Raw genomic sequence first — 16973 nt, forward strand, 5'->3', positions numbered from 1 at the left:
TCAGGCAGACTGTTTCGGACACTGACTGACGGTTCTCTGTCTTTACCTTCATGGGGGTGTTTCCCTCCAAATTCTGGAACTTACTTTCCCTTTCTGTTTCCCCACTCTGGCTCATGGGGTTTCTTAGACAGCAGCTAATTTTTTAGATATGCATCTGCTCCTACTAGCAACAAGCATTGCTTTCTAGGCTCCCCAGGGGATACATCCATCTTTTTTCTCCTTAGTACTCCTGGCTAAGTCAGGATGTAGAATGGTGCTACAGGTTAGGCAGGGATGATGCTCCCATATTACTCACCCACGTGAAGGCCATGACAATAAGCAGGGGTGGCAATGAACCAAGCGGCAGACAGAAAGACAAGGCACTCTGACCTGTAGTAGAGTCAGGACCCAGGTACTGACCTCTCTAGTTGACCCCACCTACCTCAGCAGTGGCTGCTTCTCCAGGGTATACATGTTAATCTGGAGCTGTTTTATTGGCCCAGTGCATCTACTCCAAGAATGCATATACACCCTTGTGGAAGTGCTCTGCAGAGGAGGTGTCAGAGAGACACCATGTCTCTATGATGGCCTTGTGTTTACAAAGAGCTCTGTTCCAGCCCTTTGGGCTTCCCATGATGGGTTCTTTTTCCTCACTTGGGAAAAGAAGTGTATGATTTTTCTTGCCTGAGTTAGCTCAACCCTCCCAGTCACCTGTGGTCACTTCATCATTTTGCCTGCTTTTTGGGATCCACTTTGACGTGGAGGACACTTTTAGAATGTCTGCCGTGATGTGTTCATTATCTAGGTCTCCCAGGTAAAAAAGACACACATGTGTACACACACACACACGCACACACACCACACTCTTGTGTATGCATGTTTATCTCGGCAGGTGCTTCCTTATAATAAAGAGGTGCAATATCCCACTCTAGCAGATCCATGAATTTCTGAAAGTGCTGTTACTTCCAGAACATTCCCACCTTTTCACCTGAGTGTGTTTTCTCAGCTCCCTTGTGTGGTGGGGAGGTAGTCATTCTCAACAGATTGTCTTCATGGGGGAGATGCCCAAAGGGCGTGGCCTGACCTCTGTGAGTTTGCTGTGGTTAGGATAAGTGTCTCTCTTTTAAAGACCCATGTGTTAAGGGTTTGATCCCCAGGCTGTGGTGCTATTGGGAGTTGGTGGAACCTTTAAGAGGTGGGGTGTAGTGGGAAGAAGTGAGGTCATTGGGGCATGCCCTTGAAGGGGACACTGGGACTCTGCTCCGTCCTCATTTTCTTCACTTCGTAGCAGCCAAGAGGTGAATAGTCCTCTTTGGTTACCTGCTTCTGCCATGATGTCCCCATAGGCCCAAAGCAACAGGGCCAGGGAACTGTGGATGAAACCTTTGAAAATATAAGCCAAATTAAACCTTTCCTCTTTGAAAGTTGTTTTTCTAAGGTATTTTGTCCCAGTGATGGAAAACTGGCCTACACATACTGCCACAGTTTTCTCAGTTCACCTCCTGTCTGGAAACCTCGGGAACTCAGTGTTCTTCTGTAATGGAGCCTACCACATTTGATGTTCCCATAAGGAAACTCTGCCTGTGAAAAGGCAGCACTACTCCAGGTTAGTAGAGAGGCCGGCCATGTCCTCCCTCTGCATCTCACCCTTTTGAGGGTCTTGAGTGGCTGTGTTGTTGCCCCTTCTGGGCTTGTCACCTGGTCCAGCAGGATAAAGAGCCACCTTGCAGCCAAGGGCTCTTTTCCTCAAGATGCACTACACCTTACATGACAGCTTGGAAAGCTATGGGGAGAAGCGATTGGATTGATTCTTCCTTCTGTGGAGTGGGTGTTGATATATTTTTCTAGAACTAGAAATTCAGAGATTTTTGGTGGTTAGGTGTAGACCAGGCCTCAGGGGCCATCTAATCTGGATACCCCAGTTTTATGAAGAGTTAAAGTGACAAAGTCAGGAATGTTAGCAACAGAACTTTCTCTCTGTTCAGGATTCTCAGCTCTTGGGTTGTTGAGACAGAGGGGCCACTGTCTGTCTCTGGTCATCGTCCTGGCATTAAGCCTCTCCCTCTTCCTTGTACTTCTGTCCACCTTGGCATCACCTTGTCCTTGCAGTCTCCCAATCCTTGGCATTTTTCCACCTCTTGTATACAAATGTTTAAGCATTACACACTAACACCTCTTATGATCAATTTATAGTCTTTTACTTTAGTTTCCTCTCTTTCTCTTCTTTTAAAAAAACAGAGTGATTATTCAGTTGATAGTGTCAGTAATAAATAGCTTTATGCTTGCTTTCTGGTATTTGAGAAAGATTTTAATTAGTTCATTTAAGTCCTTGCATCCCCTTGGTGGCTATCCACTCAAAGCGTTGAGGCAGTGGTGGGAATTAGGGGCCCAATGTAACCATGGATCTAGACAAAACTAAATGGCCTTTCAGGGACCAAACTTGGCCTATGTTTGTAGCTTTAAGCTAATTTATTCCCATCAAACTAATTAGTGTATTAGCACTGTTTCACAGTGGCCTGAGAATTACTCTGATCTGTCACTTAGCATCCTCATTGCAGTGAGGCCAGGGTTCCACCTTGTAGGGCAAAGATCTTGACTCTTTCTTTCTGAGGCAGCCTCTGGTGCTCTCTGGAATTGCCATAGAGCTTGCATTGTGCAAAGAAAACATTTGTGTCAAGAGAGAAGAATGGCAGGATGAATGTTGTCAAAGTACATTGCAAACATATATGAAGATGTCATAAGGAAACCCATTATTTTGTATAATTAATATACACTAATGAAAAGATTTTTTAAAAAGGTGTGTGTGTACCCTGAAAGGATGCCACACCCATCTGTGGCCACCTTTGGACTTTCATGGACCTTGGGGACCCTGCCTTCCAGAATTCCTTCCGCTACACACACACACACACACACACACACACACACACACTGTGTTGCTGTGTTGGTATAAAGATGAAAATAATTCTGGCTAGATTTATTTTTACGTATTCATTATTATTAATTTTTCCCTTCTGATTTGAAAAGGAATTATTTTTGTGTCTCCATAAGTGTGCTACTAAGTTCTGTGTCTAAGGGATCACTCTCTGCCACATCTTGTCCCATGATGGTTGAACTGAAGGCCTAGCCTGAGAACTTCTGAAACATAGCATCAGTCAGGAGGCATGGGACTGGTTCTGTGAGGTTGAAACTCTGGTTGAAAGTGTGTGTCGCAAAGATTTGGCACAACTCCGCACCTACTCTTGGCATATAGCCCCAGACTTAGGCTCCTAAGGGAACATGGAGACCCTGGTAATCTCAGGGGGGCAGATGTCAGTGTCATGAGAGGCGTTGTTGTAGGCCCAAGTTACACCCTTGATGTGCAGGCCACGGATCCTTCTCTTGATGGGTTTCGATTCCATGAAGTTATCATCATCATCATCCCTCAATCAGTTGACTTTGAATCCAGCAAAGAGGAGCTCACCTTGGACTGGAATGACCTAATTGGAAAAGCCCTTAGATGCCAGGCTAGACCCTCCTTGAGGTCTGAAAAATTACAAGCAAGATGGAAGCCTCTGCTGGCTTCAAAAAAGCAAGCAGCCATGCTGTGACTTGCCTATGGAGGGGGCGATGTGGTGAGAACCAGAGGGCAGCCTCTGGGGCTGAGCGTGGTCACTGACTGGCAGCTAACAAGAAAATGGAGACCTTAGCCCTCAAGTACAAGAAACTGAATTCTTCCAAATAACTACTGTCTTGGAAGAGGACCCTGAGTCTCTCGGCTGGACCCCAGCTTGAGCCCTAGGATTGCTTCAGCCTATGAGATTCTGAGCAGAGGGTTCAGCCTAACCTCCCACCTGGATTCTTGACCAGTGAAAGCAGAGATACGAACAAGGGCTGTTTTAAGCTCTTGGAATTTGTTACATGGCAGTGGAAACTTCCCAGAGACATGTCTGTCTCAGCTTGGCAGTTTGCTTTGGAATTTAGGCTTAGAAGGGAGAGAAGAGGGGGAAGATGACAGTCCCCATGTACCCACCGCAGAAAGCAGGAAAACATTACCTCAGAAGCAAGCTGCTTCAATACCATCTCAGCTGTCAAGCCCTCATCAAGCCCAGATAAGCTGAATAATTAATTCTGCTCCAAGCAGAGAGATGCCATGGATAAAACTCTGTTAAAAAGAAATCAAATAATGTTCTTCAAAGCCACAGCTTTCCCTTTGAAGTGGTTCATAAAAATGTACAGAATCTTCCATCTTCACTGAAAGCCTATCCCTTCCTGGCCCCACCCTTCTATCCCCCACTGAATGGTCTACCTGATTCCACATTTTCCAGCGGGATTGGTTTGGGATGAATACCCTGCTAGAGATTTCCTTCTATGAAGCTGTCTGCCCTGGCCTTGGAGGTAGCAGAACAGCTGTTAGACCCTGGCAGTCAAGACTACACAATGGGATATTATTGGGAAGGCTTCTGCTGGAAGGGTGGGTGGAGACTGAGGAGTTGAGGGTGACATTGACTGTGAGGATGAGAGGGAGTGACTGTGTAGGCCTCCTTACACCCAGTGCCCTCTGTATCCTGCTCTCGCCAGCCCGTCCTTTGTCCTCTGCGTAGTAGACTGTGAGCACTATTGGGTTTCACCTGAAACAGTTTAGGAGACAAACATTCAGCTCTCTTCACTTGGTTTTTGGAGGAGCAGTCTTTTTCTCCTGGTCTCTTACAGCCAATGGTTGTCTCAGAGCCTCTGATGCTGATTTCCAGGGTGGCTGTCTGATGCCTGTCACTGCACCGAGGGCATCTGTCCTTGCCGAGGAACAATTGTCTTTGTCCTCTTTTCCATCTTAGGATCTCTTTAACAACAGCAGTAACATCTGACAGTTTTTTCCTGTAGCCTGGAGGTCTGGTCTTCTTCCGGTTGGGCCCTTACCCTACAGAACTGTGCTTTAGCTCCTTCTCTCTGTAGTTGGGGAATGAGGATTTTGTGGGCAGTTGCATATAGGCTGAGAAAAGGGTGAGGACCATGGATCCATTCCCTTGGATTCCGCTAGGACCAGAGACTCATGCCATACCAAGAGGAGCGTGGATTGCCCTGCACTGTGGATTCCAGGTTCGCACTGCTGAATACACTGGCTCACAACTTGACACCTAGGGTATGCACAGGCCCACGCAAGCCCCATGCCTCCATGTTTATGGTGTTACTTCTTGAAACCTCATTTGCCGCAGCACATTGCTGGCTGCCTGCCAAGAACAGCATGGTGCTGGGAGAGAGGTGAGATTGGGAACCAGAGGTTCTGGACTCGAATCTGCTTGTGCATCTGATTAATAGTATGATGCTGATTAATTTATTAGCTTCTATAAACACTTAATATCCACAAATGTCAAATAGCAGTGGTATTTGTTTGTTGGGGCTGTTGGCACAAAGTACCATGGAGTGGGTGGCTTAAATGAGAAATTTATTCTGTCACAATTCTGGAGGCTGGAAGTCAGAAAGAAATCAAGGCATTGGCTGGGTGGTTCCTTCAGAGATCTGTGAGGAAGGAGCTGTTCCAGCCCTCTCTCTGGCTGAGGATGGCTGTCTTCTCCCTGTGTCTTCACATTGTCTTCCCTGTACACATGACTCTGTGTCCAAACTGCCTCTTTTTATGAGGACAGCAGTCATATTGGGGTTAGGGCCCTCTACCAACCTCATTTTAAGTTAATTACCTCTTTTATGGCCCTGTCTCCAAATACAGCTACGTTCTGAGTTACCAGGTCTTAGGGATCCAACATACGAATTTTTGTGGGGAGGGATGCAGCTCAGCCTGTGTGTTTACATCACTGGAGGACATTGAGAGTCACGCACAATACTGAAAGAGAAAGCATGTTAAGAGGCCTGGTGTGTGGTAGACTGGAGAGTTGTGCAGGCACAGAAGTTACCTACAATGCTGGGGTCAATGCCAAACGTATTTCTTCTCAACCCTGTCCGTCTTCTGTGCTTCAGCTCACCTTGGATCTGGCTGGTCACCAGCAGCGACGGGGACAGGCCTCCTAATCGGTCTGCTGTGGGTTGTGACTGCCAAGAGTTGACTCCCTGGGCATTTGTTCTCAGTCTCCCTCCTTCGCCTGGAGTCAAGAGAGAATTGTTATGTGGTTGTGAAAGCCGTAGAGATTGGTGGCAAACAGACTTCAGCCTTTTCCCCTTTGTAATACTGTGATAAGGATCTGCTTTCCAGCACTGGTAATAGAAGGTTTATTCATTTTTATTTTTATTTAAGTTGTGGTGAAGAAAGGGGAAAGGCTGGGTTGTACAGAGTAATTATCTTCTTGGTTTTCCTCATTCTCAGCCGGTATGCCCATAAGGGATAGGAGCGTGTGTGTGCGCGTGGTATTCTAGTGAATCATCTCAAAAGATGATAAATACAGACCTTTATTTGTCCAAGTGATATGATATTTGAGGCCAAGGGCTCCAACCACCTTTTTTGCCCCTTGATAAAATCTGATCAGGTTCCAGTGTGAGGAGAAGTATTTTGTTGAGTTTTCTGAGCACTAAGCACAGAAGAGAGCTGTACTGAACTCAGTTCCCCAGGGCTTTGTCTGCTGAATATGATGTATGGCCAGATAATACGTGGTTAGCAAAACTCACATTCTTTGCTGTTGCATTTCTTAGAATCGTTATCTGCTCATGTATAGACTTTATCAAATGTATTTCTCCAGGGAATCCTTTCTCTTGAAGCATCCCATGAAATAGGGAACTCTGGGAACTCGTGGACAGGGTAAAATTAATCATGAAGGAGATTTTTATCTGTGCACAGAGCTCTGCATGGTATCTTGGCTAGTGTGTTACATTGACTCCACGAGCCCCAGAGTGTTTAATTTTAACCAGTTAGTAATTGTAGAGCACAGAAAAACCATTATTAAATCACTCTGGGCTGTTTATGTTCTTTGTATTAGTTGGCATGGAGAAATTTCTGTATTTTGAGAGGTAGTTAATAGGGAGGGAAACAGGGAGGAAGAGGGTCCATTGTTCTGGGCTGTAGGACAGTGTTTCTCCTTGTTGACTAATACATGTGTCCATTTTGAAGGAAATAAAACCCAAGCATCTCCCAAGGCTGAGTCAAGTTATTTTTACTGTCCTATTACATATGTATTTATAAGCATAAATATGCACAAGAATAAAGTTTGCTATAAATTAGACCTCAGATTTTTGGCTCTTGATCTTTCATAAAACCAAAAACTTGTCAGGACAAATCAAAGCAACAAAATCGATAAAATCAAAGCCAATATTTTTGTAATGTGGCAACAGATATTTTGCTAAAATTAACCACCAACTGCAAGGTCCAGTTGTGCTGGCTTCTGTCATCAGCTCCCTTGTGTCCTGGTAGCTCTAACTCATGAAAGGCATTGGATGGAATGAATCTTCTCTCCCAGTGCAGTTCTAGAACCACCTGGAGACCTACATCAGCCCTGTGGGGCTCCATGAAGCTATGCAGCTTGCTCTGGGCCCAAACAGCCCTGCCTATGGCACTGTCTCCACAGTTAAGGCAGTGCAGCGTGGTACCCAGGCATGGTAAATATACATGTACACAAAGGCACTGAACTCCAACGCTAGCGTGGCTGATACTACTTTTTCTTCAGAATATCATTTAAGTAAAAATTAAAAATTTTTTTCATAAAACTTTCAGACATCTGAGAATGTGTGTCCATGTGTCCTGTTGGAGGAACCCCATTTTAGGTGAAAGAGACTGAGTTTGTGTGTTTAAGCTAAAGCCGTTGTCTGTAGTCTACACCCATGGAGAGCTGCCAGGAATTAATTCATGGGTCCTGTTCCTCATACTGAATGCCATGTTTTGTATGTCAGTGCTGCCATAAATTACAACGAGGTCACAGCTTCTTTCCCCATTGGCATCACACTCCGATAACATCACACTGTAGATCCTTCCAGCAACAAGTGCCACAATTTAGCCATCTCTGCAGAAACGATGGGCACTGACTTGCTCAGAGGCTTGATTTGCACTTGATCTTGGAAGCCAAGTATCAAGTATACTACATGATTTGACCTCAGTCTTGCCCCCTGGAGGATGGGCTGTTTCTCAGCCAGCTGTCAGCCTGTCTTGCCAGACCACCCGCCCTGAGTGAGCCACCAGCTGACCAGACACACAGGCACCCCAGGAAGGTCAGCAGCAATGCCTGGCTGACTCCACAGCAATAATAACTGGTGGTAGTTTTAAGTTACCCATTTTGGGATGTTTTGTTACCTTAGCAATACGTACCTGAAACACGTGTATTTTTATGGGAAGATACGAGGGCTCCAGTGTCCTCAGTATGGGCAGAAAAAGTTGTCTACGAAGATGGCTGGAGAGTCTCAGACTGTTGAGAAGCCAGAAAAGTCTGAGGGGATGAGATGGGTGTGTTTTAATGACATCTAAGACTAGGTCTAGGATTTGATTAAAAGCATTGAGTAATCAATCACTAAGGGTGGATTAGAAAGCAATAACCTTGTGATACTTAGGCACTTGTGTTCTTCTAGATTTCCATTGTTTTAGGGAAAATTACATTTTAAAATTTAATTTCTAGTTATCATTCATTAGAAATATGAGGGGACTTCATTGTGACAGTTCTACACATGCATATAGCGTACCTGGACAAGTTCACCCCTTCCACTATGTTTCCATCTCCCCACCAAAAAAATCACACATCGAGCTAAAAGAAATAGTGTAATGGCTTGGAAAACTCTGCTACATCTGCCTCTCTGCCACCCACGCTGCTGGGACTCCCAGCTCTCTGGACTATGAGCACAGGGCTGTCTACCTGGTGGCTGGAGGGCTACCTTTGCAGATCCTCACAGACCTGTGTCTGTCTTTGCAGAGCTGTGTGGTGCTTTAAAATCTGTTTTATGTAATAAAATAGGCTTGATTATGAATAGTAATTTGGCATCAGAAATAGGAGAAGGTTTTGCCCCTCCAAAGGTGGCTTGAGTAATAGCACGCTCCCACCATTTAAATATAGCTGAATTTCCATAACCAACTGCTTCCGTGATGGGGCTTCATGCTGAGGTCCAGGATGAGATGGAGGAAGCTGGAAGATGTGGCCTGGGTTTCCAGTAGAAAAATCCAGCCTTAACAAGGAGCTGCCTTGGTTGCTTCCTTTCTGCCTGACGGGGGAGTGGAGCTGGACACTTTGGGCACTTTGGGCGGAGAGTCCCAGGCTACCCGTCCTCAGGTGGTCTCAGGACTGATGTTGATGGTCACACACAGTCTTCTAGAGCATAGAAAAGCTGTGCTTTTTTTTTTTTTTTTTTGGAACTGGGGTTTGAACTCCAGGCCTCATGCTTGCAAAGCAGGTGCTCTACCACCTGAGTCACACCCCCAGTCCAGAAAGCCATGCGTTTTGCCATCAGCTGGGATATCATGATTTATTTAATCTCTTTCTAACGCTCTCTGCAGGAATCCCTCTCATCTCTCACGGCTGAACCCCTCCGTGGTCTCCCAGATCTTGGCTGTCCATGGTGGGCAGCATTTCTCTCCCCTTTCAGAGCTTTTTTATGTTACACAGAGTACAGGGTCCTGACAGTGGAGCCTCAGCTCATACGACCTCTGCTGTAAGAACCTTGTGGTTTTGAATGGTCAACAAACCTGAAAAGCTACTTTTCAGTTTGGTAAATGAATGACAGAAGCAAGCTTGGGATGTCAGGGGCGGACAGAGTGGGGACATTTGATCCAGACAAGGCTGAGTGATCCAGCAAGCCTTCCTGGAAGTGAGGTTCTTCTTCTTCAGCCAGGATTTTGAAAGTCTCAAGCAGGGAGTGATTGAGAGCTTTAAACCTGCCTCAATTTAAAGTTGATCGGATGTAGTGTTGTTTTGGTAAGGACAAGGGACTGAAGCTCAGTTAAAGGTGCAATCTTGGTGTTCTAGACAAGGCAAGAGAAATTGTACTTTGAAAGCCAGAAGGAGCTGGGCGTGGTGGCTCATGCCTGTTACCCCAGCTATGCAGGAGCAATAGCTAGGAGGATCGCAGTTCTTGGTTGGCCAACAGTAAAAATTCAAGACTCTATCTGAAAAATAATTAAAACAAAATGGGCCGGAGGCTCAAGTGGTAGAGTGCCTGCCTAGCAAGCACAGGGCCGTGAGTTCAAACTCCAGTACCACCAAAAAAAAAAAAAAAAGCCTAGGAATCCAGTATTTTGAATTGTCATTCTCCTTACTTCTAGAGCTCCTGACTATGACCCGCAATCCCTGATTGTATAGATAAACTGAGGCAAGGAGGACAGTTGGCCTTAAGACCTGAGGCAGGACTGTGCACTCCACCTCAGTGTCTACACCACTCTGTTATCCCCATTTGCTTTGAGGCTGGCTGCTTGTCACCTGAGCCAGCCTGGCCCTGGGCAGCAGGCCATGCCAGGCTTCCCTCCAGAGAAGGTCATCTATTATGTAAGCGTCATCCATATTCTAGCTGGTGATCAGGGGTGACATTTAATTTTTTCCCATTATATAGAATAATTTAAGATTGTGTTACAAGTGTCATTATTATGGCAATGTCTCAGTCATAAAAACAGCATCAATTATTCAAGGTCACCTCATGTGTCTGGGTTAAGTGCGGATGTCGGGAGGTGGGGGTGGGGAAGAGGTAGGGCTCCAGCAAGGCCCCAGGCAGGTGGCCTGCAGACCCTACCCCATCAATGCCTGGGTCCCTGGGAGTGAAGTTCCTTTCCTGGTCCCTGGTCCTCTCTCCCCTTGGTGTAGCATCCTGACTCAGCCTTGTTTTAGAGGAGTCTGGCAGGGGTGCCAGTTAATCCCCTGGCCTTTCTCTTCCTCTAGGAGTTCTGACCTGTTGGCAGCCCTCATTTAAAGAGCCTTCACTCCAGGGGGCCCAGGAAGCTCAGAGTCCACACAGCCTGGGTTGGACAATACCAGGGACCAAGATCGAAGAGCTCCCCCACCCCACGTGCCAACACAGGTGTGTGTGGGCTTAGAAAGGTCAGGTTTCTCCCTTCTCCACACTGTGGGTATCAGGCTTGGTCTGCTTCCCTCTGTAGCTATGAGACCCCAGTAAGGAAGAACCAGAGAGCAGGTGATATAAAACATAGGTAGCTATTGCAACTTGGAGCAAACGTGTCCAGCTGTCTGCAGTGAATTTTGGGGGTAGCAGGGACTTTAGTTTACCATCAGTGATATTCTAGCTTATTCCTTTGGTGACTCATTTCTTTTAGGGCTCTGGAGCTCACTAATCAGCAGTTCTCTTTCTTATCGCTGGACAGCAAACCATGATGAATAGCATCTGGATTTTATTTTATTTAAAAAATTTTTTTATTAGCATCGATTAATTGTACGAAAGGGTTTCATTGCAATATTTACAACATGTATACAATATACTCGATTAAATTCACCCTGACTTTATTACTCTTAACCACTCTCCCTTCTCTCCCTCCTTTTTAACAGTTTTGGTGGGTTTCATTGCGCTGTTTTTATTCATACATGTGTGTATAATATTCACCCTGTGAATTTCCTTTCTTGAAGGAGATGTATGTGCCTGCAGTTTCCTGTGGCTTTTTGTCCTAATATAAGGCATATCACAGAACTGTTTCCCTGATTCTGCCCTCCACTGCCACTTCATTTCACCCGTCTTGCTTCTTCTTCCCACTTCCTGTCTTCTCCTCCTTCTCAGCTCCTGCTTCTTTGCGTGCCCTTCCCAGAGTGGGTGGAAAATTGCCCTGTTTATTCTGAGCCAGAGACTGGCCCTAAACCACGCATGATAATAGTAATGATAATCATGATAATAACTCCATCATAAAATGACGGAAATCTCCAGCTCTGTGGCCCTGGATGGGTGCTCTTTCCTGCCTCCAGTGGTCTACTCTTGGTTTTCAGTACCGAGCTGGGTTTGGAGAATTGTGTGGAATTGGGGGAGAGAGAGAGAGAGAGAGAGAGAGAGAGAGAGAGAGAGAGAGGAGAGAAAGAGAGAGGAGAGAGAGAAAGAGAAAGAGAGAGAGAGAAGCTTAGGGGAGGGAATGGTGGAGAAGGAAAGAGACCATTCATGCAACTTGGGAATAAGCCCTTGTTTTTGGCACAGTGCCATTTGGGATTGCAAGGTAACACAGCAATCCTGAGCTATTCAAACCTCCCTGGCCTTCCTGCGCTGTGGTGGGGACAGGGAGGCGGGTGACTCATAACCCCTCATGAGCAGCCAAGCACCCTCAGGGCTGTGTGGAAAGTCAGTTGGCATCAGTCACATGCCTGCCCTGGAAGGGAACATGCACTCCCCTCTAGCCTACCCCTCAGGGTTACAGAATTGAGTGAGGTAGTGCGAGTAAGGAAGCATTAGGGAGGTTAAAATAAATTAGCCCCAGAAATGGAGGGAAGAACAGCAAGTGAAGATGAGGGGAAAAGTAAAGAAGGACTGTCTCCTTCTGTTCTTTGTCCCTCCTGCCCAGGCTGTGTTTATCGAAGACTGTGTTCTCACCTGGGTAGAAAACTTCACCTGCGGCCCAGCTGCCTGGCAGGCAGACAGAGTTGCCTGGGGGAACAGTGGTGTCAGTCCACCAGGTCGAGAGCCATCTTGGCCTAACAGGTACCACCTGACTTTACCCCCACTGCCAGGGACATTAGGGAAAGCCACCAAAAACAGGCTGTTCCTGGAAGTTGAGGGAGCCATATTTTATCTGTTTTCCTCATCAGCATTTGAGAGTGGGGAATAGGGAGGAATGCTGGGACTCCCAGGAGGGAGTGTGAAAGGAGCCCTGGGAGGCTGGGGTCAAAGGCAGGTGGAGGGAGTTGCCAGGTGTGGGGATGTGGGAGGTGCTGCCCTGCTCAGCCCTCTGAGATGCTTCTGTAGCTCCCATGTTGCACACCTGCCCCATTCTTTTCTAAAAATGAACACAGATTAACTGTACATATGAATGAGATTCAGTGTGATATTTCTAATCATGCCTGCAGCATGCACTGATCAAGTCTAAACCCCCTGCCCCATGCACCCTTCACAATCTCTAGTAGTCACCACTCCTCTTGGGCAGACATTGTTAGTTTCCACATATGAGTGAGAACAGGCAGTACTTGTCATTTTGTGTCTGGCTTATTCCACTTTACATCAGGTCCTCCAGTTCCATCCATTTTCCTGCAAATAACAGGATTTCATCCTTCTTTCTGGCTGAGTAGCAGTCTATTGTGTATATATACCACATTTTTTTCATTCTTTCATCTGTTGATGGGCCCACAGCTTAGCTCTTGTGAATGGTGCCCCACCCTTTTTAAGGCTAAGTGGTTGGTGGAGCTCATGGTGGTGGTACAGGTCGGGTGGACACAGGTGGGATATGCTGGGTCCTGGTCTAGCTTTTCAAAGGGGCTTCTAGGTGAAGTTGGGGTGGGATTTTTTTTTAGTACCCTTCCCCTGCTTCCTCAAACACTGATACAAATCAGAGCAACCACCAGAATACAGACTGATGGAGGGGTAGAAGGATCTGGAGGGGAAGCGGGTATTAATTTTTATTTTCCCCTATTTTCACGTCTTTGCTCAAAAGTCACTTTCTCAGAGAGGCTTCCTCATACATTGTAACCCAAGGAGCCCGCCCTGTCCACTGTGAATAATGGGCGAGCTCATTTGAATTTCTGAAAGCCCCTGTAGGAGGATGGCTACACAGAGGATCTGCACAGAGCTCATTTTCCTCCTTAACATTGTCACTATCTGGGCCTCTTGTTTTTTTTCAGTCTGTCAATGGGTTTATTATGGTCTGTTGAAGGAGAAGGAAAGATTCATGAGGATACAGGACTTAGCTCTTTCGTATCAAAGGAGCTGGAACTGCTCAGGCACACATTGATGCTTAATTAAAAATTTACTGAGTACATAAGGGCAGACAGTGTTCCCAGAGGAAGTGGCAAAATTCTTCTCGTTAGAGTAAAAAGTCTGTGAGTTCCCAGCATTATTCTGTAGTAATACAGGGAGCTTTTGGGTCCTGTTCATCTAAAGTCTCTCTAAAGGTGGGCTTCTAGCCTGGCACTATTCACATTTAGCTGGTGCGTTCTTTGCTGTAGGGCCTGTCCTGTATGTTGTAGGGTTTTAAGTAGCATCCCTGGCCTCTGCCCACTAGAGATACTACCAGCACTGCCCACCCACGTGTGACATCCAAAGATGCCCTTTTGTCAAAGGTCCCGGGGAGGTGGGGTGTGTAAAATCAGCTGAAAACCACTGTTCTAAATTAAACCAGGTGTCTCTCTGCCAGCCACACATTGAATGAGCAGCCTCAGCTTGGCACACAATGAAGCGGTTCCCTTTCCATCTTTCCCCCAGTTCTGCATCAATCACATCATAAAAAGAAGGAAGACAAAGGAAGGAAAGTCAGCTGACACACTTTCATGGTGAGACGCATCTTTTAGTGCCACAGTGGTCCCTCAGATGTCAGCCGAGATGTAGAATTAGAAATAATTAAAGCACATAAACAAACAAAGAGCTGAGGCTCTGTGGCCCATGGCACATCACACAGACACCAGCTGTCACTGGAGGGTGGCTGCAGGGGGTTTCTGCAGAGGCGTGGAGTGGGCTGCTCAGAGCCTCTTCTGGGCCCAGGATCCCGTCCATCTGTAGTGCCAGCCGTGACCATGATGTAGAGTGCCTGCTGTCTCTTGCTGTGACCAAAGGGGCTTTCCCAGGATTCAGCAGAGGACCCGAGGACTGTGTTGGTGGCGGCCAAACAGGGCTAGAGGCTTCTTTTTTTTTTAAACTTTTAAATCAAGGTTAAATGAGATGTTGGCACTCATTAAAATTCATGACAGAGGATGTAGCAAATGAGGAATTCAGATGATATCAGTTCATTAGAGAAATGAGAAGACATGAGAAAGAGCTATGAATCATTTTAATATTTAGTTGGAAATATCTGAATCTTTAGGTCTATTTCTTATCCTTGATGGCCATGAGAAAATAAGAAAGGGTGTGTGTGTGTGTGTGTGTGTGTGTGTGTGTGTGTGTGTGTGTATGCACAAGACACAGCCTGCCAAAGCTTCTCAGAAAGTTCTTCATGGAAGAAACGTAAGGAAACTAAGGAGAGGGTTTTTCTGTTCTTAGAAATGCATACATTTCTGTGACTGCATCATAAGCCTTTATCTCATATTAGTGTCACATATTGTAAGTGGAAATTTCTATTTGTTTGAAACTATTTTTGCTGGGTCCTGGAGTGTGAATGTTTTATGTTCCCTCAAAATTCCTCTGTTGAAATCCTAATCTCTATGGTGGCTTTAAGAGGTGGGGCCTTTGGGAAGGTGGAGCCCTCAGTAGGTGGAATTAGTGCCCCAATAAAAGACACCTGAGAGGGATTTCGAGTCCCTTCCACCATGAGGGGACATGGCTCCAAGTTGCTATCTGTGACTCAAACTACACAGGAAAAAGAAGAAGAAAAAGGGGAAGGAGATCAGGAGGAGGAAGAGAAGGAAGAGACGGTGGGCCCTGACCAGATGTGGGGTCTGCCCATCCCCTGATCTTGGTCTTCCTAACTTCCAGATGGTGATAAGTATTGTTTGTAAACTATCTCATTCATGATATATAGCCACAGGCACCTGGACAGATTGTGAAATCTGGTTTTCAAGAAATAACTGCTGGGTTTTTTGCCCCTGACGATGGTGCTACCTATCTTCCTCAGCTCCTACTAGGTCTTCAGATGAAGGTGAAGGTGTTGTGTAGCTGGTTGAGCCCCTCACCTGCCTCATTCCTGATGAGATCCTGGGTACTGTCAGTGGTGTGGTTGCCACTGATGGCTTCTGGAGAGGAGGTCATGGTTTATTATGTCTCTGCTTGCTCCTAACTTGAAGGAAGCTTCATAAGAACTGGAACTTGGTCTTGTTCACCTAGTTTCCACAAAATTGACGGTCAAGAAATGTTTATTAAACATGGGGACCAAATGTACACCTTTGCCTGGTTAATGTCAAATAGTTCAATTGAGTAAAGATAACACGGATAAGTGGCTTCGTTGCTTTAACTCCATATATGTGTGTTCTTTGGGACTTTCACTATTTTCTCTCTTGGAAATGCATTTGTTTGGGTCTCTTCCTCTTTTGATCTCATGAGCAATGCAAAGATGGTGACTTCCTAAACATATTGACCTTGGATCCTATACTGAGGCTATCATATGAGAGAACTGGCCTTATGGACTGTTTCTTCTTCTTCCTTGTCCATTTTCCCTTTTCCTCTCCCTTACTCCTTCTTTTCCCTCTATCTCCTCCTCCTCTTCTTCTTCTTCTTTCTCCTCTACCTCATCTTCCTCTTCCTACTCCCCTTCCCTTATCCCTTTTCCTCCTCCTCCTTCTTCTTGCTATGTAGCCTAGACTGGCCTTGAACTCTAGATCCTCCTGCCTCAGCATCCTGAGTGCTGGGAATACAGGTGTTCACCACCATGGCCAGCCCTATAGCGTTCTGTTGAGAGGGTAGAAGCTAAGCTCATTGTGCCAGCAGTGATGAGTTCTGTCCTGGGGTTTGGTGTGTGGGCCTCTATGTTTCCCAGTATATATGTTTTCCCATTTCTAGGATTAACATCAACTCCCCAGTGTTCTGTTTTAGAACCCCCAAAATTTTCTTCATTCCTCCCCACCCCCACTGTTTGCCAACTTCCCATCTTCCTAATGATCCACTCTGGCCTGAAGTGGCCTCAGGCAAGGGCCCAGCTTAGCCCTGGGCAGACACAGGTCATTTGCCTTGGTATCTGTGGGCTAGAAGGGTCAGAGGATGAAGGGAGTGAAGGTGCTTTAGTGACAGTATTGCTTCTTGTTTCAGGGTGCAGCAGAAGACCCCCAGACGGCCCTGGCACTGAACTTGGACCCTGTGTTGGTGAAGAAGTCTGATCCCGAGGGCCCCTCGCTGCTGCTCCCTGAGAGTGCACTTTCCATCCGGATAGGTAGCACTGGGCTTCTTTCAGGCAAGCTTCCTGCCACAGACGCTGAGCCGTACCAGGCAATGCAGATCGTGGCTGGTGGTAGAAGGATGGGGGAAATGCCAGGTGCTCTGTCTGCCCTTACAGGTTGTTCACTCACTGTTCAGAGCTAAACTGGTATTCTGGCCCAGTACCCTCATTTCTC

At 46.2% G+C, this 16973-nt stretch overlaps 1 protein-coding gene across 10 annotated transcripts in view; it reads left to right on the plus strand.

The window, feature by feature from the left end:
- Nucleotides 1-16973, plus strand: part of Slc39a11 (solute carrier family 39 member 11) — a 349955-nt gene that overhangs the window by 95566 nt on the left and 237416 nt on the right. For 4 of the 10 annotated variants that reach the window (XM_074045239.1, XM_074045244.1, XM_074045240.1 and 1 more), the window contains one exon: nucleotides 16672-16894. In XM_074045239.1, the coding sequence (XP_073901340.1) occupies nucleotides 16672-16894 (223 nt within the window). The remainder of the gene's footprint in view (nucleotides 1-16671; nucleotides 16895-16973) is intronic. The other 6 variants (XM_074045241.1, XM_074045245.1, XM_074045243.1 and 3 more) reach the window with 2 other exon arrangements.

This window comes from Castor canadensis, chromosome 11 (assembly GCF_047511655.1).
Source record: "Castor canadensis chromosome 11, mCasCan1.hap1v2, whole genome shotgun sequence".
Taxonomy (NCBI): Eukaryota; Metazoa; Chordata; class Mammalia; order Rodentia; family Castoridae; genus Castor; species Castor canadensis.